Below are 21,229 nucleotides of genomic sequence, written 5' to 3' on the forward strand. Positions count from 1 at the left end.
TGGTGGGCAAGACTGAATTTCACGCCTGGGCAGGTGATGCTGGGGCAATTTGGGGGGTCTGGGGGTGTTGTGGGGATGCTGGACTCCCAGCCACCCCTCCCACTGGTTTTATCCTTCCTCCCCTCTCCAGGATGAGTACACCATCCTGCCACATTCCATCATTGACATCCACAGCTATGTCCTGGTCTGCTTGGTGACATCCCTGCAGAAGGTGAGGAACCCTCGAAACTCAGGGATGAATCACTTGGGACAGAGGGGAAGAAGTACCTGGATGTCCCCTTGTCCCCAAAGCTTCCAGGTGTTCCAGACCCACCACAACAAGCTGTATGAGAGCCAAGGTGCTGTCCCCTCCCAGAGAGACAGACCTGGCCCAGCTGAGGGGAGAGGGGTTCTGTGTGTACCCCAGTGGCACATCCTGCCTGTCCCCTGCTGTTGAGGTGTGTCCTCAGCTGGGGAGTGAGGACAGATGAAGGGAAGAAGCTGGTGGAGTTATTTGGAGCTATTTTCCTCAAGTCCTCAGCCAAGGAGACCCAGGTCTGGGGGACAGAGCCCACCCAGCATTGGGAAAGGGGTTCCCAACCCTTGTCCTCAGGTGACCATGGGGATCTTCATGAGGCTCATTGAGGAGAACACCTGGGTGGACAATTCTCATGGCAAATCCACCTGCTGCTGCCTGATGTGATCCCTGGGATGGCACAGACCCTTCCCCAGACCCTTCACCCAGACCACAGCAGTGGCTCTGGGGAGACCCCATGGTGCTGCTGTGGTCCAGCAGCCCTCCCTTTGCACAGGCTGTGAGGCTCACAGGGGGCTGGGGGTCCTGTCCCAGGCAGGAGCCCCCCCAGCTCTTCACTGCTGCCCCCCCATACGCACAAGGACAGGTCGGGGCTGTTCCTGCTCTGGCAGCCAGGGCTGAATGCGGGTGTTGTTCCCAGCGTGAGGCCGGACCCGTGGGAGTCGGAGTGAAACAATTAAACGTTGTTTTGTCTATAAACCCCTGGACTGGGGGAGCTGTTCCTTGCTGGGGGGAGGCAGCGTGTGAGGCCCCCTTCAATACCCCAGCACGGGGGTCCCTCCAACCCTGGATGTGCTGTGGGGTTGAGCCCCCTCCTTATGGGGCTGAGCACCCCAAGGGCCTCACTGGGACATTTTGGGGGTATCTTCAAACCTGTCCCCCTATTTCTTCCTCTGAAAACTTCAGCTCCTGCTTCATGAGTGTGTGTGTGGGGGGCTCTGGCTGTGGTTCCCCTTGTGGCTTATCTCCACCCAGTCTGACTAATTATTGTTAATTACCCAACTACGATGGTAAAGAGGAGCAGGAGCTGCTGGGGGGCGTCCAGAGGGTTATTGGGGTGCTGGGACCAGGGGGCTGCACCCCCTCAATAACCCTCCCAGATCTCTGGGTCTGCGGTTTGAGCTCCTGGGGGCGCTGGGTCTGATCCCCCACCCCTCTCCGGAGCTGGGGGGTCCCGGGGGCGTTCAGGGTCTGAGCAGGGCTGGACCCATGTGCCCATTAGGGTCTGGGGTCTCCAGGGTCAAGGGCTGTGTGCGGGGCTCGCGGTAACCGTGCGGTGGGGAGCAGGACCGGCTGCTCCGGGGATACCGGAACCGGGAGAGCGTGGTGCTGGACCGTGGTTCAGCAGCCACGGTGAACCGGGACCAGGACCGAGTTCGGCGGGTGGTACCGGAGATCCCAGGACTGGGTTCGGCAGCTGGTACCGGGGATTCCAGGACCGGGACAGTGACTACTCCAGGGACACCGGGAACACCGGCACCAGACACAGTATCTGTTCCGGATAAACCGGGACCGGTCCCGGCGGCTGCTACGAAGAACTCTGGGACCGGACACAGCGGCTGATTACGGAGACACCGGCTCGGGGCCGGTTCCCCATCCCGGAACCCACCCTCCCTTCCTCTAACCCCATCGCGGTCCCTCAGACCACCCTCTGTCCACCCTCGGGTCCAGCCCGGTGCCGGTCCCGGGAAGGGGGCGGAGCCCCGCGCCACCGGCCCCGCCCCCTCCGGTGCCCACGTGCGCTCCCGCCCCGGCGCCGCCGGGGTTAAGCGCGGCGGAGGGATCTCCCCCCCCGCCCCGCCCGGCAGCGTGCGCTGCGGCCGCGCGCGCGCCGTCACACCCCCCGCGCCCCCCCCCGCCGCGGCCGCAGCGCCCGCCCGCCGCGCACCGTCTCCCTCCGCCCGCAGCCCCGCCGCCCAAAGTAGTGCGGGAGCGGCGGCGCCCCCCCGCTCCGCGGCTCCCCCTTAGGACCCAGCGCGGCGGCGGCCCCGGCGGGGCGGGCGGGGCGGGGCGGGGGCGGGCGGCGGGACCTACTTTCCTCTGGAAATGGCCGCGCCGGGGAGCACCGAACGCCCCGCGCCCCGAGGCCCGTCGGCGTAGGGCGGCCGCGGGGGTGAGCACCGGGCGGGGGGCGCGGGGGTGCGAACGGCCCCGCCGGGGGGCCCGCGCGGGCGGGACGGGCCCCGGCGGCCCCGGAAGGAGCGGCCCCGCGGTCGTGCGGGCTCGGGCCGCCGCGCCTCCGCCGTGCCGCCGCTCCCGGTAAGGCCTGACCGGGGCCGGGCCGGAGCGCGGCTCCCACGCCTTTGTGTCCGGTACCGGTGGGGCCCGGGCGGCTGCAGCGCAGGTACGGCCGGGCCCGTCGCTCGGCGCCCGGTGCCGGTGCCAGCGTAGGCCGCGGTGGGCCGGGGATCGGGGCCTGGCCGGGTCGACCCCCCGGTTGCACCGGGGAGCGGGGGAGCGTGGCCCGGGCGCGCCGGGGAGGGTGCGGGAGGGGGGGTGTCCCCGCGTGGTGCTTCGGCCCAGCCGGGGGCGCGGGCCGGGCCTCCCCCGGCCCCGCTGCCTTTCCCGGGAGGGCCCGAATACCCCCGGCCCCGGAGCCTTTCCGGGAAGGCCCCAATATCCCCGGGCCCACCGGGAACCGGGAGGGGGGAGGTGCTGGGTGGGACACGACGCTCCCGGGACCCCGCCGGGGGCTCCCTCCGCCCTCCCCGCGCCGTCCCGGGTTTTTGGGGGGCTGGCGCTGCCCCAGCCCTGGGCTCTGCGCTGGGGGCTCCCCGGTGCCCGCGGGTCCCCTCCGGGTCTCCCCCCTCGCCCCGTGTGCGGCTCGTGGTCGGGTTTGGGGTCCCCGCCGTACCGGAGCCCTCTCGGGATTTTGGGGTGCACGTGAGGCAGCGGTGGGAGGGGGCGGCTGCAGATCAGGGCATGGCCCCCCCCGGTTTGTGCGTTGCGTTTTGGGGTGAGTCTCCCCCCCGTATCTATCCCGGGACCCCCGTACTGTGTAGGATTGGTGCTGCCCTTGAGGAATTAGGGGCACAAGCAGGTGTTGGTGGTGGGGACCCCGTTTTCTGCTGAATCCTGAAATCTCCCCGAATATCTCCCACGTGGGTGGCGCTGGGGGGGTCTCATTTCGCTGTGAGCTCTGTGTGTGCTTCTCTGAGGGTCCCGAGGGCTCCTCAGGGGTCGTGGTGACTCCCTGGGGTGCTGGTGTGTGGTAGAACTGGGGTCACTGATCCCCTTTCCCCCACGGTTTAATCGAGGTCACTTGAAGGCTTGGTTGCCCCAGATATGTTAGGGTGTCACTGCCTGGATTTGGGGAACACCTAGAGTGGTAGGGGGGTATGGAAGAGGCCAGGGGGTCTCCAGGACCCCCTGGGAGCCCGGAGTCACCCCGTGTTCCTGGGGAATATTCCTATTGATTGCCTTGGAGAGAGTGATGGGAAGATGCTGCCCTGTCCCTTGGGTAGAGGGTCGTGGGGGGCTGCAGAGGTCCTGGGGAATGTGTGTGTCACCATCCCTGGTGCTGATGGATGTCCCCCCTACAGCTGTGGCCCCCCAGGAACGCCGGAGGCAGGATGGACGAAGAGAAGGTGCCCAGCGAGGAGAAGGACGCAGCCGCGCCAGGTGAGCCAGGGCAGGACTTGGGGGAGCTGTCCCTGTTTCCCCTGTGATGGTGACACCCCCTCTCCCCACAGCCCATGGGGTGATGGCCTCGGAGGAGATGGGCAGCGCCGAGGGGGACCCCCTGAAACCCCCCGAAGGAGCCTCTGCGGGGCCAGAGCCGGAGAGCAGGGGCATGGAGGGACCTCCCGAGGCTGGCAGGTGAGGAGGGTGGGAACACTCAGGGGTGGCTTGGAGCTATTGAGAGGGTCCTAAATATCTCTAACACCCCCTATTGCTCTCTCCCAGCCCGCTGGGCCGCCGCTGTGCCCTCTGCAACTGTGGGGACTGGAGCCTACACGGGCAGCGGGAGCTGCAGCGCTTCGAGCCGGTGCCCGACTGGCCCGAGCGGCTGGTGGGCCACGAGCCCCCTGATGGGCCTGGCCAGCCTCCCCCAGGGCCCAGCCAGCTCCCCCCAGAGCCAGAGCTGGTGGGGGACGGCCTGGCACAGATTGGCTTCTCCGAGGGGGTGACCCCAGCGCAGCTCTTCGAGCCGACAGGTGAGTGTGCTCACAGCACGGGGGTCCCCATCCTGCCACCTGGGTGTCCCCAAGCTGTCCCTGACACCCCCTCCCCACAGGGCACTGCTGGGTGCACCACTGGTGTGCGGCCTGGGCGGCTGGTGCAGAGCCGGAGGTGGCCGGCGTGGCCAGAGCTGTTTTCTCAGGGATCTCACAGGTGAGCGGATCCTGAGGGGTCCGGGGGGATGGCAGGGGCTCGGTTTGGCTGCCCTGCAGCAGTGCTGACCCCTTGGACTCCTCTCTCTCAGAAATGTGAACGCTGCGGGCGGGCAGGGGCCACCATCCCGTGCCGGGCGGCCACCGGCTGCTCCCGCCTCTACCACTTCCCCTGTGCCGCCGCCAGCGGCTGCTTCCAGTCCATGAAGACCCTGCGGCTGCTCTGCCCCCAACACCTGGCTGAGGCTGTGGATATGGGTGCGTGGGGCTGGGGACACCACCACCCCTGGGTGCTGGGACCCTGGGAGGGTCCTGAGAGGCACGATGGCGCTGACCCCCTTGTGTTGTGGCTGGCAGAGGACGCGCGGTGCTCGATGTGCAAAGGGCTGGACGAGCTGCAGGATCTGGTGTTGTGCACCAGCTGCGGGCAGCACTTCCACGGGGCCTGCCTGGACATCTCCCTGACGCCTCGCAAGCGCTCGGGCTGGCAGTGCCCCGAGTGCAAAGTGTGCCAAACCTGCAGGTGAGCCCTTACCCCCTCGGTGAGGAGTGGGATATACATCCAAGGAGGGGTCCCAGCCCACACTTGCCCCTGTGCCCCACAGGCAGCGCGGCCAGGACTCTGCCATGCTGGTGTGCGAGGCGTGTGACAAGGGCTACCACACCTCCTGCATGGAGCCAGCCGCCCAGGGCCTCCCCACCGGCTCCTGGAAGTGCAAGGTACATCCTGATCTCACTCGGGGGTACAGGGTGCCTGCCCCACCACTGCACCCCCTGACACATCTCTGCTTCCCCCCAGAACTGCTGGGTCTGCTCAGACTGTGGCCGGCACCCCGCGGGGCTCGACTCCAGCTGCCGTTGGTCCCCGGAGTCAGCGGTGTGTGGGGACTGCCAGCAGCGCCGTGCCACGGCCGATGTCCCCACAGAGCCACAACACTCACCACGGCCTGAGCCACCTGCCCAGATGTGAGTGGAGATGGGGTGCTGCTATGGAGGGAGGGTCAGGCCCTTTGTGGGTGGGGTGTGCCCCACAGCCTTGGGGATGGGGTGGCCTGAGCGCTGCCCCCTCACCCAGGTTTTTCCCCATGCCAGGTCAGAGTCCCCTGTCCCCAGTGAGCCGACGGATGTGCCCGTGCCCCCGCCTGAGCTGGAGCCTGTGGGGGGTGATGAGGAGATACAGCCCCTCGTGGACCCCAAGGAGGCACCCCCAGACCCCAATGAGACGCCCCCAGACCCCGAGGAGGCTCCCCCAGGCAGTGCTGAGCCTCCTCCTGGCGAGCTGGCCTCTGTGGAGGTGCTCCCCAGTGAGGGACCCCCTGAAGAGCTGCCCTCTGCTGAACTGCCCCCCGATCAGCCACCCCCCGACACGCAGCCCTCTGACATTCAGCCTCCTGATGTGCAGCCCCCTGAGGAGCCCCTTGCCCTCATGCTGCCCCCTGAGGAGCCTCCCTCTGAGGAGCTGCCCCTTGAGACACCATCCCTTGCTGAGCTGCCCCCTGACAGACCCTCCCCTGAGGAGTTGCCCCCCAGTGAACCACCCCACAACGAGCTGCCCCTCGACGTCCCTCCCCTTGCCGAGCTGCCCCCTGAGAAACCAGCGTTTGAAAAGTCACCCTCCCATGAGCTGCCCCTTGAAGTATTGCCCATTGACAAATCACCCCCTGATGAGCTGCCCCCCAATGAGTCACCTCCCAAACCTCCCCTTGACGAGACACAGCTCAGTGAGCCCCACCTTGAGGAGCTGCCTCTCAATGAGCCACCCCTTGAGGAACTACCCCCCAAGGAGCCACCCCTCGAGGAGCTACCCCTCCAGGAACTGCCCCCCAAGGATCTGCCCCTCCAGGAACTGCCCCTCCAGGAGATACCCCCCAAGGAGCTGCCCCTCCAGGAACTACCCCTCGAGGAGTTGCCCCTTGAAGAGTTGCCCCCCAATGAACCACCCCCCATCGAGCTGCTCCCCGAGGAACCTCCTCCCGAAGCGTTGCCCCCCGAGAAGCTGAGCCCTGAAGAGCCCCCCCTTGTTGAGTTACCCCCTGAAGAGCCAGTCCCCAGTGAGCTGCACCCCGAGGAGGACCTGAAACCACCAGGTAATTTGGGGACTTTTCACTGTTCTCTTTCCCCTCTTGTTATCTCTGTTGGGTGTGGGGTTCCTGCACCAGGGGCTTCTCCCAACACTGGCTTTGTCTGATCCCCATATTCCTGTTTTCATGTGCTGGTGCCCTGTTTTGGGGTACTTGGGGACCTGGGGGAGGGTCTTGCCTCTCAGTCCCAGGCTGGATGGCACAGGGCAGTGGAGGGGACCCCCTCACCCCATCCCCATCCCTCAGGTCTCCTCCCTGAGGTGACAGTGGCAGAGGAAGCGCCAGCCCTGGCTCCTGAAGTGCTCCCCGAGGAGGAGATGGAGCTGGAGCCAGAGCCCTCACTGCCCCCTGAGATGACACCCCCACCCTCAGCTCCCCCAGGTAGGTCTGGGGAAACAGCAGGATTGGGATTGGGGTGGGTGGGTGTCTCTGGAGGGGCAGTAATATCACTCTTCCCCCTCTCTATCCTCAGCTCTCCGTGCCATCTCACCTGCACGGACTCCAGCTCCCTCCCCTGATGCTAAGGAGGACGAGGTGCTCGAGCCCCCCACCCCAGCCCTGCCTGAGCCCCCTGGCAGCCCTGGCACCGCCATGGACACTGACCCCCCTGGCTCCCCACCGCCACCCCTGGGCTCCCCTGCTGTCACCCTGGCCCCCGCTGAGCCACCTGAGGATGAGGAGATGGAGATGGCCGGTGGCGAGGGGGAGTCCCCAGCCAGCCCCCCTGGAGATGCCCCCCGTGGCAGCCCAGCCCCTGAGCTGGGGCCCTTCCCAGGCCTGCCTGAGGAGGAGGAGGAGGAGGAAGAAGAGGCGCCGAGGCTGGAGAGGGAGGGCACCAGTGGAAGCTCCCCACCGCTCAGTGAGGAGGATGCGCTGGAAGAAGCCCGGGCTGGGGGGGACCCTGAAGTCAAGGGGTCCCCTTCAGGGTCACCCCTGCTCCTGGAACCAGAGGAGCTGGGCCCTGAGACCCCCATGGAGGTGTGCACTACCAACGAGAAGCTGCTGGGGCACGGGGACGAGGGGTGCCCCGAGCCCCCCGCGCTGCGCCCGCGGCCCGACATCCTCAACGAGATCTCCAACCTGAGCCAGGGGGACACGAGCAGCAGCTTCCCTGGCTCGGAGCCGCTGCTGGGGTCCCCGGATCCCGAGGGTGGGGGGTCTCTGTCCCCTGAGCTGGGCCCAGCCTCAGCTGATGCCAGCCTGCAGAAGGAGGACGCTGGGTCGCTGCCGCTGGGTGCTGAGACCGATGACTCGCTGCTCTTCGAGCCAGCAGCCAAGGGTGACGGGGACAAGAGCCGGCGCCGCAGCTCTCCCGGGCGCTCCCGTGTCAAGCAGGTAAGGGAGACCCCACTTACCACAACTTTGTGGGTACCCCTCACCCTGAGCACCCTGCTGGGGCCACATCCCCTCCCTGGGCTGCAGCAAGTTGGTGAGGGCCGAGGATGGGGGGCCAGTGCCCCTCTGCTGCCCTGCCATGGGGGTCCCACTGGGCCCCCCAGTGCTGTAACTCCCCTCTCCCCTTGGCCACAGGGTCGCAGCAGCAGCTTCCCTGGGCGGAGGCGCCCCCGAGGTGGGTCCCACGGGGGCCGAGGCCGGGGCCGTGCACGCCTGAAGTCGACCACCTCGTCTGTTGACACCTTAGCAGTAAGGCTGGGCTGGGGCAGAGGTGGGATTCAGGGAATCTTTGAGCTTATAGGCTGAGAGTCTCTCCCATCCCCTTTCCCATCATCCCTCCCTTGGAAAGACATAAGAATCCTTAGTGTGGGGTGCATTGGGATCTCATGGGAGGTGGAGCTGCCTGGGTGTTTGCTTCACCACAAAAGGCAGGTACAGAACTTCCCCCTAGGGAGGGGTTCTGCTGCCCCTGTGTCTTCCTGGTGCCCCTCAGATTGCACAGAGAGCCTTTCCTCAGTGCTGACTGAGCCTCTCTGTCCTCAGCTCGCTGATGTGGAGAGCTCGCCCAGCAAGGAGGATGACGAGGACGATGATGACACAATGCAGAACACAGTTGTCCTCTTCTCCAACACTGACAAGTTTGTGCTCATGCAGGTAACCAGGGCATGGCAGGATGGACAGACAGACAGGGTGGGACAGACTGTCTCTCCTCTGCCAACCCCTGTCTCCTCACTCATGACCTCTTTCCCCCCCAGGACATGTGCGTGGTGTGCGGCAGCTTCGGGCGTGGGGCCGAGGGGCACCTCCTGGCCTGCTCCCAGTGCTCCCAGTGCTACCACCCCTACTGTGTCAACAGCAAGGTGAGGAGAGGACCCAGGACTCCTGGTCCCACCCCAGGACTGTGCTGTGTCGCCCAGGGACACACACAAGGTCATGCCTGGCACATCTGTGTGTTGAGCTGTGCTCTGGCACATCCATGCCAAGCCCTGGAGTATCCCACACAGCCACACCAAGCCTAGAGACCCTTGGCCATGCCCAGGGCTGAGGTGGCTGCCCTCCCGTGTCCCCAGATCACCAAGGTGATGCTGCTGAAGGGCTGGCGCTGCGTGGAGTGCATCGTGTGCGAGGTGTGCGGCAAAGCCTCCGACCCCTCGCGCCTGCTGCTCTGCGACGACTGCGACATCAGCTACCACACCTACTGCCTGGACCCGCCGCTGCAGACCGTGCCCAAGGGCGGCTGGAAGTGCAAGTGGTGCGTGGGGGACGCACTGGGAGCCACGGGGAGGGGGGAGCTCAGTGCTGGTGCTGACCCCTCAATCCCTCCCCACTGTGCAGGTGTGTGTGCTGTGTGCAGTGCGGGGCTGCAAACCCCGGTTTCCACTGCGAGTGGCAGAATAACTACACGCACTGCGCGCCCTGCGCCAGCCTCGTCGTCTGCCCCTTCTGCCGTGAGAAGTACGTGGAGGACGACCTGCTCATCCAGTGCCGGCACTGCGATCGGTGAGCACCGTGCCCTGGGTGTGAGGGGCTCAAATTTGGGGTGCTTCAAGGGGGGGGTGTGGTGTGTGACAGGTCCCCCCGCTGCCCACAGGTGGCTGCACGCAGCGTGTGACAGCCTGTTCACTGAGGAGGAGGTGGAGCAGGCTGCGGATGAAGGTTTTGACTGCAGTGCCTGCCAGCCCTACGTGGTCAAACCTGGTGAGCTCATGGGGCAGGGGGAGCTCTGGGGGGTCTGCAGGGTGTTTGAGTGGTGTGGGGAATCACCTGCCCCTCTGCTTTCCTTCTGCAGTGCCCCCACCTTCTGCAGAGATGATCAAAGCCAAGGATCCAGGTATGTGCACGGCCATACCAGGGCTGTGGGCTGTGCCCTTTTCTGTGCTGGCATTTGTCCCCAACGCTGGTGTTTGTCCCCTCAGAGCCCCAGTATTTCCGCTTCGAGGGCGTGTGGCTGACGGAGACGGGGATGGCCGTGCTGCGCAACCTGACCCTGTCACCCCTGCACAAGCGGCGGCAGCGCAAGGGCCGCCCGGGCACCCTCAATGGGGATGGGGGGCTGGAGGGGGGCGACCCCCTGGGCTCTGAAGACAAGAAGGATGGTGACCTGGACACCGATGAGCTGCTCAAAGCTGAGGGTGGGTGTTGCTGGTTGGAGAAATGGGGGACTGCAGTGTGGGGGTGTCTGGGGATGCCACTAACATGCACCCTCCTGGCAGTGGGTGTGGAGCACATGGAGTGTGAGATCAAGCTGGAGGCTCCAGCCAGCCCCGACCGTGATGTTGGAGCTGATGGAGACTCAGGGAAGGGGCTGGAGGACCCTGAGGAGTGCAAGAAGAGGAAGCGCAAACCATACACGGCCTGGTGAGTGTCCTGCAGGCCCTGAACCCTTCCAGGCTCTCCTGTGACCCCCCAGGCCTGACTGGGATCCTCCCTACTCCTCTGCCCCCAGGCATTGGCGGGTTCAGGTGGCGGCAGCGCAAATCCACACGCGGCCTCAGAAGTGCCAGCGGTGCGCCGGACGTGGGCGTGAGGGGCTGAGCACCGAGGGGCACCCTGAGGATGGTAGGGCACAGTGGCACCCTTTTCCTCCTTGTTTTCCTCCTTGTTTTCTCTTGCTTTCCCCTTGCTTTCTCCTGCTTTCCTCCTTGCTTTCCTCCTTGCTTTCCTCCTTGCTTTCCTCCTTGCTTCCTCCTTGCTTTCCTCCTTGCTTTCCTGCTGCTTTCCTCCTTGCTTTCCTCCTTGCTTCCTCCTTGCTTTCCTCCTTGCTTTCCTCCTTGCTTTCCTCCTTGCTTTCCTCCTTGCTTTCCTCCTTGCTTTCCTCCTTGCTTTCCTCCTTGCTTTCCTCCTTGCTTTCCTCCTTGCTTTCCTCCTTGCTTTCCTCCTTGCTTTCCTCCTTGCTTTCCTCCTTGCTTTCCTCCTTGCTTTCCTCCTTTTTTTTTTCTCCCTTCTTCCCCCCCTCCCTTTTTTCCCCTTGTCCTACCTGGAGTCCTTCCTTCCTGGACTTCTCCCTTCCCTCCTTTTTTCATTTTCCTTCTCAGCACTGTTCTTTTTCTTCATTTCCCGCTCCCTTCTCACTCCCAGGGATGTGCAGGGATGTACCCCCACAGTTCTGTGCCAGTGGCACAGGAACACCCCCAGACCCTTTTTGGGGGGTGGGTGTTCATTCCTGGGGGGCTGTTGCAGGGGCTCCAGGAGATGTCCCAGCCGAGGCTGGCCTGGATCCAGGCTCAGGAGAGGGGGACGAGAAGAAAAAGCGTCGGGGACGGAAGAAGAGCAAGTTGGAGGACATGTTCCCCCCATACCTGCAGGTGGGATGGATGGGGGGAGCTGGAGGGGGATGGGGGGATGGATGGGGGGACCCCCAATGCTGATAGAACCCTCCCATTGCAGGAAGCATTTTTTGGGAAGGCACTGATGGACCTGAGCAGGAAGGCGCTGCTGGCAGCAGGCGGGGTGGGGGACGGGGCTGCCCGCCCCTCCTTGGGCCAGGGTGCCCCAAGGCCCAAGGGGGACCTCACCCTCACTGGGGCACTGCAGGGGGGCACCTTGGACAGGAGGGAGACCCCCACCCACCCCCGAGGTGAGTGTGACCAGGAGTGGGTCTGCAACCCAAACCATGGCTGCTGACCAGGAGGGGCTTACAGGGTCATTGTGGGTCCCTGGACTTGACTGGGGATCCCTGGGCTTGCTGGGGGTTGTTACTGGGGTTGTTGGAAGTTATTGGGGTCCCCAGGATGGCTGAGGGGTTCTTCTGGGACGCTGGAGTTGTTGGGGGGGAATATTGGAGGTTGCTGGGATTGTGGGGGCTGCTGTGGACACTGAGGCTCGGTGGAGAATGCCAAGGACTGTGGGGTGGGCTGCTATTGCCATTGAGGGGTGTAGGGGGATGTTGGGGGTTGGGGGGCCATTGAGGGGTGCAGGGGGATGCTGAGGGTCGGGGGGCCATTGAGGGGTGCAGGGGGATGCTGGGGGTCGAGGGGCCATCGAGGGGTGCAGGGGGATGCTGGGGGTCGGGGGGCCATTGCCATTGAGGGGTGCAGGGGGATGCTGGGGGTTGAGGGGCCATTGAGGGGTGCAGGGGGATGCTGAGGGTCGGGGGGCCATCGAGGGGTGCAGGGGGATGCTGGGGGTCGGGGGGCCATTGCCATTGAGGGGTGCAGGGGGATGCTGGGGTTTGGGGCCATTGAGGGGTGCAGGGGGATGCTGGGGCTCAGGGGGCCATTGAGGGGTGTAGAGGGATGCTGGGGGTCGGGGGGCCATTGAGGGATGCAGGGGGATGCTGAGGGTCGGGGGGCCATTGAGGGGTGCAGGGGGATGCTGGGGGTCGGGGGGGCCATTGAGGGGTGCAGGGGGATGCTGGGGGTCGGGGGGGCCATTGAGGGGTGCAGGGGGATGCTGGGGGTCGGGGGGCCATTGAGGGGTGCAGGGGGATGCTGAGGGTCGGGGGGATGCTGGGGGTCCAGGGGCCCTGACCCTGCTCGCTGAATCCTGGGGTACCCTGCAGGGGATGACAGCACTGACGGCAGCGCCGCCGCTCCCGATGATGATGGCAAGGACGACGCCAAGGCCGAGGATCTGGGTGAGGCGCGGGGACCCCTCTGTGACCCCCAACAGCCGAGTCCTCCACGGGCCCTAGGGCGGCCACGACCATCGAGACGGAACTCTATGGTTGAGGGTCCGCTCTGGGCAGGGCTGAGCTCTATGGTTCCCTATACCATGTCAGTCACATGATGCCGCTGACCATAGAGTAGCGCCTAGAGCGCCCCCACGTGGCGCGGCGTCCCTGGAGGACCGACGGCCTCCTGTCCCTTGTTGGGTGATGAGGGCTGAGGGCCCTGAGCCGGGGAGCCCCAGGGAGCTGAGGGCATTTCCTGATTCTTCCTCACAGGGGCTGACGAGCCAAAGGATTCCCCAGACCGTGGGGACACTGAAAAACCAGCAACCCCGGGCGAGGGAGCGCTAAGCTCTGACCTCGACAAGATCCCCACAGAAGGTGAGACCATCCCGTGCCCCCCTTTTCTGCTGAAGCAACAGTGGTTCCAGCACCATGACCCCGAGGTTTCTTCCCTTCCCATCACACCCAGCTCCTGCTTTTGCTCCTGCAGAGCTGCCCAAGATGGAGAGCAAAGACGTGCAGCAGCTCTTCAAGGACGTGCTGGGCTCGGCGGAGCGCGGGGAGCAGCCCCTCAACTGCGTGGCCGCGGGGATGGAGGCCGGGCAGGACCCCAGCCGAGCACAGCGGCCCTTCCTGCAAGGAGATCTCCAGCTCTCAGGGCAGGGTGGGTGGAACTGGCAGAGCCCCTGCCATCCTGGAGATCCATGGAGAGTGTGGTGGAGGGCAGGGCTTGTTACCACCCCCAGGAAATCCAAACTCATGGGGTTGATCTGCTTGGAGAGCAGTGGTGCCTGTGATACCTGAGAGCTCAGGTTTCTGGGTATTCCCTGTTGTTCCAGAGGTGAACATGAGAGGCATTTTCGGGGGTTGTGTTGTCTGGGTGTTGTTTGGACCCCCAGGGCAGGTGCAGGCTTGTGCCCCAGCTTTGCTTTCCCTGCAACCCATCTCCTTTCCCTCACAGGGAGCGTTTCCCTGGGCTCACTCTCCGGATCCGTCTCCTTGGACTCGTACTCGGGGGTCTGCCAGTCCCCATTCCTTGATAACAGGTACTTTGAGGAGCTGAAGGATCTTTCCTTGGAGGGATTGAACTGCAGGGTGTTGTGGGTCCCACTCTCCCCTCACAACCTGTGACACTCCTCTCCACTCAGGGAGCGGAGTGGCTTCTTCAGCCCAGACCACTGCGAGCCCGAGAGCCCCTGGGCCAGCAGCTCAGCTGCCACCACCCCCTCGACCCCCACGACCCCCACGACGGAGGGAGAGGGCGATGGGCTGTCCTACAACCAGCGCAGTTTGCAGCGCTGGGAGAAGGACGAGGAGCTGGGTGAGCTCTCCACCATCTCCCCCGTCCTCTACGCCAACATGAACTTCCCCAATCTCAAGCAGGATTATCCAGGTAGGGCTCTGGGGGAGCTGCAGCCGCCCTGTTGGAGTGAGGGTTGTGGGTATGGGTGGAGTGTGACTCCCTTGGTCACTTTTTTGAGGGGAAAATCTTAGCTGTTCTGGGGGTTTCAGCTTCATCTCCTGGGCACAGAGCTGTCCCTTCTCATGAGGGAGAGGCAGTCACCCACCAAGGATACGAGTGGGCTTGTCAGGTCCGGGTTAATGTTGCTTTTCTCCCCTTTATCTGCTCGTACTGGACTCCCAGACTGGTCGAGCCGCTGCAAACAGATCATGAAGCTCTGGAGGAAAGTCCCTGCCACGGACAAAGCCCCGTATTTGGTGAGTGCTGGGAAGTCATTGGGGTGGGGGGGCCGGGGCACCGGGGGGCTGCAAGTCAGCTGGCTTCGTGTCTTTGTTAGCAAAAGGCCAAAGATAACCGGGCGGCTCATCGCATCAACAAGGTGCAGAAGGTACGTGAGGCGCGGGGAGGTGCCCGGCGGCCCCGGCCCAGCCCTGGGGAGGGGGACATGGTGTGCCCACCCCCAGCCCGTGCCCAGCCCACGGAGAGGGCAGCAGGGCTCCCACAGACAGCGCTGACAGCCCGGCTCTCTCTGCAGCAGGCCGAGAGCCAGATCAACAAGCAGACCAAAGGGGAGGGACTGCGCAAGCCTGAGAGGCCCTCGCTGCACCTGCGGATCCCGGTGCCGTCAGGGGCACAGCCCGTCTACATCAGCAGCCCCCCAGCCGCCGGAGAGGGCTTCCTGAAGCCCCCAGCTGGTGCTGGAGGGGGACCAGAGTCTCCCAGCGAGCTCTTCCTTAAGCTCCCGCCCCAGTCCCCCGCCCAAGTGCCTTCGCACGATCCCTACGGCGCGGCCTCCGCCTACTCGCTGGAGCCTCGCTTCCCCTCTCCCCTGGGCCAGAGCCCCACGTCGGGTGCTGCCTTCCAGCCCTTCCCTGGCCAGCCCCAGCCCCTCACAGCCCCCCGTGCACCCCCTGACTTCCACCCCACCCCACCTGGCACCCCCCGGCACCAACCTGGCACCCCTGACCCCTTCCTGAAGCCCCGGTGCCCTTCCTTGGACAACCTCTCGGTGCCAGGCAGTCCTGGGGCACGGCCCCCTGAGGCCCTGCTCTCTCCCCTGCCTTTTGGGGAGCAGAAGAAGGGTCTGGAGGTGAAGAAGGAGGATGGGGGGAGCCTGGGGGTCTGCTCGCCCGGCTACACTTCTGCCATGGGCTACGGGGACTCTCCTGGTGGCCCCCACCTCTCGGCTGCGGAGCTGAAGGCGGCCGACGTCTTCAAAGCCCCCATGACCCCACGGGTCTCTCAGGTAGAGCCGCAGAGCCCGGGGCTGGGGCACCGGCCCCCCGACCCCCATCCCCTGGCCCCCTCGCCCCCTGGCCACCCTGATCTCTACCGTCAGTCACCCTACCTGGACCCCTACTCGCAGCCCCCGCTGACGCCCCGACTGCAGCCCCCCGAGGCTTGCTGCGCCCTCCCACCCCGCTCCCTGCCCTCTGAGCCCTTCTCCCGCATCCCTGCCAGCCCCCAGTCCCAATCCAGCTCCCAGTCCCCTCTGACCCCCCGCCCTCTCTCCAACGAAGCCTTCTGCCAGTCCCCTGTCACCCCTCGCTTCCAATCCCCGGATCCCTACTCCCAACCGCCCTCCCGGCCGCAATCACGGGATCCCTTCACCCCCCTGCACAAGCCCCCACGCCCACAGATGCCAGAACCGGGGTTCAAGTCTGTGGGTGCGGCTGGTGGAGGTTTTGGGGGCGCCCCAGCCGGTGACCCCCACGCCAAGGCAGCGGCCGGGCCACAGCCACCCTTTGCCCGCTCGCCCGGTGCCAGCGTGTTCCCAGGGAACCAGCCCCCCATGCGCTTCACCTTCCCCCCGGCCGTCTCGGAGCCGCTCAAGGGCTCCCCGTCCCACCAGCCCCACGGGATCAACAGCCATTATGGCTCTGGGAAGCCCCAGAGCTCGGCCTACGCCTCATCCCCCAGCTTCCACCAGGCCAGCAGCCCGCTGGGCCCTGGCACTGCTGCTGCCCACGACTCGTACAGCCTCTCGCCCCTGCGACCCCCATCGGTGCTGCCGCCGCAGCCCCCGGGCCCCCCGCAGCAGCAGGACCCTTCTGGAGCCTTCCTGCCCCGCGCTGCGCTGGGACTGACGGCTGACAAGAGGGAGGAGGTGGCTGCAGGGCTCTCAGCACCCCCAAACCGGGACCTGGCAGAGCTGCCCGGTGGCCAGGATGGGGCTCTGGGCACCATGAGTCAGTCAGAGCTGGAGAAGCAGCGGCAGGTGAGGCCTCTCCTGAGATCCAGCTATATCCATTTGGGTTTGGGGGAGACTGAAAGGGAAAAACTGGGGCTGTGGAGGCATTGATGGTCACTCCATACATGTTTTGTTTTACTGGTTTTGGTCCTGTTGTCACTCTGGGCTCTAACACTGAATTCTTCTCAGCGCCAGCGGCTCCGGGAGCTGCTCATCCGCCAGCAGATCCAGCGGAACAGCCTTCGTCAGGAGAAGGAGAGCGCGGCTGCTGCCGCCTCCTCCTCACCAGCTGCCTGGGCCCCTGAGGCCGGCGGGCAGAGCTTCGAGCTGAGCCGGGGCATGGCCCCCTACCAACCAGCACAGGTGGGAGAGCTGGGGCACGGGGGGATGTGGCTGATGGAGGGGCAGAGATGCACAGGAGGGATGTGGCTGATGGAGGGGCAGGGGTGCACAGGAGCGATTTGGCTGATGGAGGGGCAGAGATGCACAGGAGGGATGTGGCTGATGGAGGGGCAGGGGTGCACAGGAGGGATGTGGCTGATGGAGGGGCAGGGGTGCACAGGAGGGTTGTGGCTGATGGAGGAGGCTGATGGAGGGGCAGGGGTGCACGGGGTGGGTTTGGCTGATTGGGGGCAGGGGTGCACGGTGGGGATGGGTACACAGGGGGGATTTGGCTGATGAAGGACCATGGGTGCATGGGGGGCTGTGGTTGATGGAGGGGCAGGGGTGCACAGGAGGGATGTGGCTGATGGAGGGGCAGGGGTGCACAGGAGGGTTGTGGCTGATGGAGGGTCATGGGTACACAGGGGGATGTGGCTGATGGAGGGGCAGGGGTGCATGGGGGGGAATTTGGCTGATTAAGAGGCAGAGGTGCATGGGGGAGATGTGGCTGATGGAGGGGCAGAGGTGCACAGGAGGGATGTGGCTGATGGAGGGGCAGAGATGCACAGGAGGGTTGTGGCTGATGGAGGGGCAGGGTGCATGGGGGGATTTGGCTGATGGAGGGGCAGAGGTGCACAGGATGGATGCTGCTGATGGAGGGGCACGGGTGCACAGGATGGCTGCTGCTGATGGAGGGGCACAGTGTGCATGGCGGGGATGTGGCTGATGGAGGGGTTGACTCTCTTTTTTTTCCTTCCTCCCTCCAGGACAAGGCTCTCCTCGGGACTCTGGCCACGGCAGCTGGTGCTGGGAAGCTGCCTGGCTCTGTCATGGTGCAGGCAGCGTTCGCACAGGACGAGCGGCTGTCCCGGCCCCCGCCAGCAGCCACGCCAGCCATGCTGGACATCAGTGGGCGGTGGGTGCCCCCTGACAGGGAGATGGGCTCAGCATGCACGGGTGGGAGCCAGCATCAGCAAGTGTACCCCCAGCTTGTGGGTGTTACTTTGGAGGGAGGGGATGGCTGTGAGTTTTTGGGTGCTTGGTCCAATCAGAGGAGGATGGGACAGCATGTGTCGGGGCTGTACCAAGCTGGTACCAACACCACGGTGTCTTCCAGGGCGGCAGTGGGGCCCCCCCAGGCCTTCTACCCCCGTGGGGTCTTCCCATCGCCATCCCCACAGCAGCAGCAGCAGCAGCAGCAGCAGCACCTCTGGCAGCAGCAGCAGCAACAAGCGGCCGTGGCGGCCCTGCGGCTCCCTGTCACCTCCCGCTTCGCCCCCCCGGCCACTGGGACCCCCATGGGCAGCCTGGGCACCCGCCTGCCCACCCCTGCCGAGGCCGTGCCCCCCTCACCAGCTGCCCTGGGTGCTCCCTTCATCGAGCTGCGACACAACGTGCAGAAGGGACCCGGGGGTGTCGTGGGATCTCCCTTTGCCCCCCAGGCACCCCGGCCTCGCTTCTTCCTGCCCGGGGAGGAAGGCACCCCGCAAGCCCTGTGCACCCCCATCATGCCCATGCAGGCACTGCCATCCCAGAAGGTTCCAGCACAGCTGCCACCTGCATCCCCGCAGGGAGCCGAGATGGGCAACAGCCACCAGCAGCCCCACGCCAAGGCGGCCCCGCCGCTGCCAGCCCCCACCCTGGAGCTGCAGCAGCACATCCCCCCACGCCCGCTGTCCTCCGGTGCCACCCTTCGCCCCGAGGGTCCCAAGGATGGCCCTGCTGCTCCAGACCCTGTGCCTGCCCCAGGGAAGAGCCACCTGAGCCTGGAGGGGGGGCGGCTGCCCTGCGAGGTTCCCGTGGAGCCTGATTTGGATGATGACTTCGGCTCCCACAAAGACTTGGAAGACGATGATGATTTGGCCAACCTCAGCCTGGATCCAGATGTGGCCAAAGGGGATGATGACTTGGATAATTTGGACAGCCTGGAGACAGCAGACCCCCACCTTGATGACCTGCTGAATGGTGACGAGTTCGACCTGCTGGCCTACACTGACCCTGAGCTGGACACGGGTGACAAGAAGGACATTTTCAACGAGCACCTGCGCCTGGTCGAGTCGGCCAACGAGAAGGCAGAGCGTGAGGCCCAGCTCAAGACAGAACCACCAGCACCCACCTTGAAGCTCCCAGACCCTGGGGACAGCAAAGATGTGACCCCATCTGTGGAGGATCAGGAGGTGCCCAAGGAAGGATTGGTGTCTGGAATGGGTTTGGGACTCTCTGGCTGCCCCACAGGCTCTGTGCTGGCCCCTGACTCAGCTTTCAAGGCACAGGGTGTGGATGCAAAGGCTGGCTCGCTGCCCACTGATGTCAAGCCCAAGCTGGAGGATGGCTGCCTGAAGACCTCACCCTGCCAGTTCACTGCTGGTCCCGAGCGCCTCCCAGTGCCAGTCAAGTCAGAAGCACTGCAGGGCACAGATAAAATCTCTGCTTCCCTGGGCCTGAGTGTCAAACCTGGCCAGACTCTCCTGAGCTCCAGCACTGGCCCCACTCGCCTCAGCCTGACTCAGTTCTCCAACAGTGGCCACACTGGCGTCCCCGTGCTGGAGAAAGACCCCTACACTGGCCCTGGCCGTGGGCTGGCAACTGCCCAGCTGGGTGGCCAGAGCAACCCCTTGCTGGAGAAGTTTGAGCTGGACAGTGGAGCCTTGGGGCTGGGCAGTGCCCGGCACTCGCCAGCAGATGACTTGGACAAGATGGAGAGCTCGTTGGTGGCCAGTGAGCTGCCATTGCTCATCGAGGACCTCCTGGAGCACGAGAAGAAGGAGCTGCAGAAGAAGCAGCAGATGTCAGCCCACTTGCCCCGTGGCACCCCCCACCTCCCAGCCCCGGGGCACCCCATGCTGCACACAGGGGCATCTGGGCAGCCTCCCGAGGGGCAGCCACCCCGTCTGGGCACCCCACAGACACCCCTCCAGCTGGGGCTGGTGGCCCGGCCACCACTGCTGCCACCACAGCCCCCCCGGCTCAACGCACCCCAGCAGGGCCCAGCTCTGGCCCCCCACATGGGCATGGGCTCTGGGCAGCCCCATGTGCTGTCATCCCCCCACGGGGTGCAGGTGGCTCTGGGGCAGCCACAGCAGAGCCAGCAGCAGGTGCTGGTGCAGAAGCCAATGGCTGGGGTACAGCCCCCCACCCTGGGCCTGAAGCCTCCCCAGCTCGTCATGCAACAGCAGCTGGCCAACAGCTTCTTCCCAGACACAGGTAGGGGCTGCAGGGGGTTGTTTAGGGGGAGCACAGGCCCCTTTTGGGTGGGAGGCATAGGGCTGAATGTGCTGTGGTCTCTGTCCCAACAGACCTGGACAAGTTTGCGGCCGAGGACATCATGGACCCCATTGCTAAGGCCAAGATGGTGGCACTGAAGGGCATCAAGAAGGTGATGGCTCAGGGTAGCATTGGGGTGGCCCCAGGCATGAACAGGTAACAGGCATGGGGATCTGGGAGGCACAGAGTGGGGCAGGCAGGTTGCTTTGGCTCTGATTCACAGTCCATCTCTCTCTGTGTCCCCAAAAGGCAACAGGTTTCCCTTCTGGCCCAGCGGCTCTCGGGGGGCCCGGCTGTCTCTGAGATGCAGAACCACTTACTGGCAGGGAGTGGGCAGGTGAGTGGGGTGTCCAGAAAGCTTGCAGGGTCTCTTAGGGCTACTAGGCCAGAACTGGTGTTTTTCTGGCTCTCTGAGGGGGTGGGGACTGTGGGGAGAGGACAGAAATCCACAGGACACGTCCCAAAACACTCCCCTTTCTTCCAGGATCGGAGCGGCACAGACCCGACCCAGGCTCGCCCCAACCCACCCACCTTTGCACAGGGTGTCATCAGTGAGTACTGACACAGCAGGGCCGGGCTGGAGTGGGACAGGCTCCACCCAACCCCGGGGGCTGCTGTCCCCACTGACCCAGGGTCTCTGCTGACCCAGGGTCTCTCCTTACCCGTGGTCCCCACTGATCTTACCCTCTCCCCACCGCACAGACGAGGCCGACCAGCGGCAGTACGAGGAGTGGCTGTTCCACACGCAGCAGCTGCTGCAGATGCAGCTGAAGGTGCTGGAGGAGCAGATCGGGGCGCACCGCAAGTCCCGCAAGGCGCTGTGCGCCAAGCAGCGCACGGCCAAGAAAGCCGGGCGCGAGTTCCCCGAGGCCGACGCCGAGAAACTGAAGCTGGTGACAGAGCAGCAGAGCAAGATCCAGAAGCAGCTGGACCAGGTGGGACTCTGCATGTGGGTGGGCAGCTTGTCCCTGGTGCGAAGGTGATGTCCCCAGTGCTGATCTGTGATTCCCCACTTTAACACTGTGCCAACCCCAGTGCAAACATGATGTTCTCAGAGGAAATGTGCCATTTCTGGCTCTACTGCCCTGCTCTCCCCATCACTCTTGCTGTGCCAGTCCTGGTATTAATTCCCTCCTATTTTGGCACTAATACTGCCATTCCCAGAACTGATGTCCCACTATTCCTGGTGCTAATGCCCTGCTGTTCTGCCCTTC

General features: G+C 65.0%; 1 protein-coding gene across 1 annotated transcript in view; it reads left to right on the forward strand.

Annotated features, from left to right (window-relative positions):
- The first annotated feature begins 2,267 nt into the window (after nucleotides 1-2,267).
- KMT2D (lysine methyltransferase 2D) overlaps nucleotides 2,268-21,229 on the forward strand; it is a 29,996-nt gene continuing 11,034 nt past the window's right edge. Inside the window, 41 exon segments of the mRNA XM_079329290.1 lie at nucleotides 2,268-2,408; nucleotides 3,838-3,916; nucleotides 3,988-4,114; nucleotides 4,202-4,452; nucleotides 4,533-4,630; nucleotides 4,722-4,887; nucleotides 4,987-5,152; nucleotides 5,235-5,349; nucleotides 5,429-5,595; nucleotides 5,722-6,716; nucleotides 6,957-7,091; nucleotides 7,183-8,045; nucleotides 8,241-8,354; nucleotides 8,649-8,759; nucleotides 8,861-8,965; nucleotides 9,176-9,357; nucleotides 9,441-9,605; nucleotides 9,697-9,803; nucleotides 9,895-9,936; nucleotides 10,022-10,237; nucleotides 10,319-10,455; nucleotides 10,457-10,463; nucleotides 10,552-10,581; nucleotides 10,584-10,664; nucleotides 11,286-11,410; nucleotides 11,493-11,682; nucleotides 12,607-12,681; nucleotides 12,991-13,095; nucleotides 13,208-13,381; nucleotides 13,679-13,763; nucleotides 13,866-14,110; nucleotides 14,363-14,436; nucleotides 14,517-14,567; nucleotides 14,715-16,397; nucleotides 16,560-16,733; nucleotides 17,519-17,667; nucleotides 17,869-19,955; nucleotides 20,048-20,171; nucleotides 20,265-20,352; nucleotides 20,500-20,566; nucleotides 20,718-20,950. Coding sequence (XP_079185416.1) covers nucleotides 3,868-3,916; nucleotides 3,988-4,114; nucleotides 4,202-4,452; nucleotides 4,533-4,630; nucleotides 4,722-4,887; nucleotides 4,987-5,152; nucleotides 5,235-5,349; nucleotides 5,429-5,595; nucleotides 5,722-6,716; nucleotides 6,957-7,091; nucleotides 7,183-8,045; nucleotides 8,241-8,354; nucleotides 8,649-8,759; nucleotides 8,861-8,965; nucleotides 9,176-9,357; nucleotides 9,441-9,605; nucleotides 9,697-9,803; nucleotides 9,895-9,936; nucleotides 10,022-10,237; nucleotides 10,319-10,455; nucleotides 10,457-10,463; nucleotides 10,552-10,581; nucleotides 10,584-10,664; nucleotides 11,286-11,410; nucleotides 11,493-11,682; nucleotides 12,607-12,681; nucleotides 12,991-13,095; nucleotides 13,208-13,381; nucleotides 13,679-13,763; nucleotides 13,866-14,110; nucleotides 14,363-14,436; nucleotides 14,517-14,567; nucleotides 14,715-16,397; nucleotides 16,560-16,733; nucleotides 17,519-17,667; nucleotides 17,869-19,955; nucleotides 20,048-20,171; nucleotides 20,265-20,352; nucleotides 20,500-20,566; nucleotides 20,718-20,950 — 10,158 coding nt within the window. The 5' untranslated portion in view covers nucleotides 2,268-2,408; nucleotides 3,838-3,867.

The sequence above is a fragment of the Erithacus rubecula genome (genome assembly GCF_903797595.1).
Source record: "Erithacus rubecula genome assembly, chromosome: 31".
NCBI lineage: Eukaryota > Metazoa > Chordata > Aves > Passeriformes > Muscicapidae > Erithacus > Erithacus rubecula.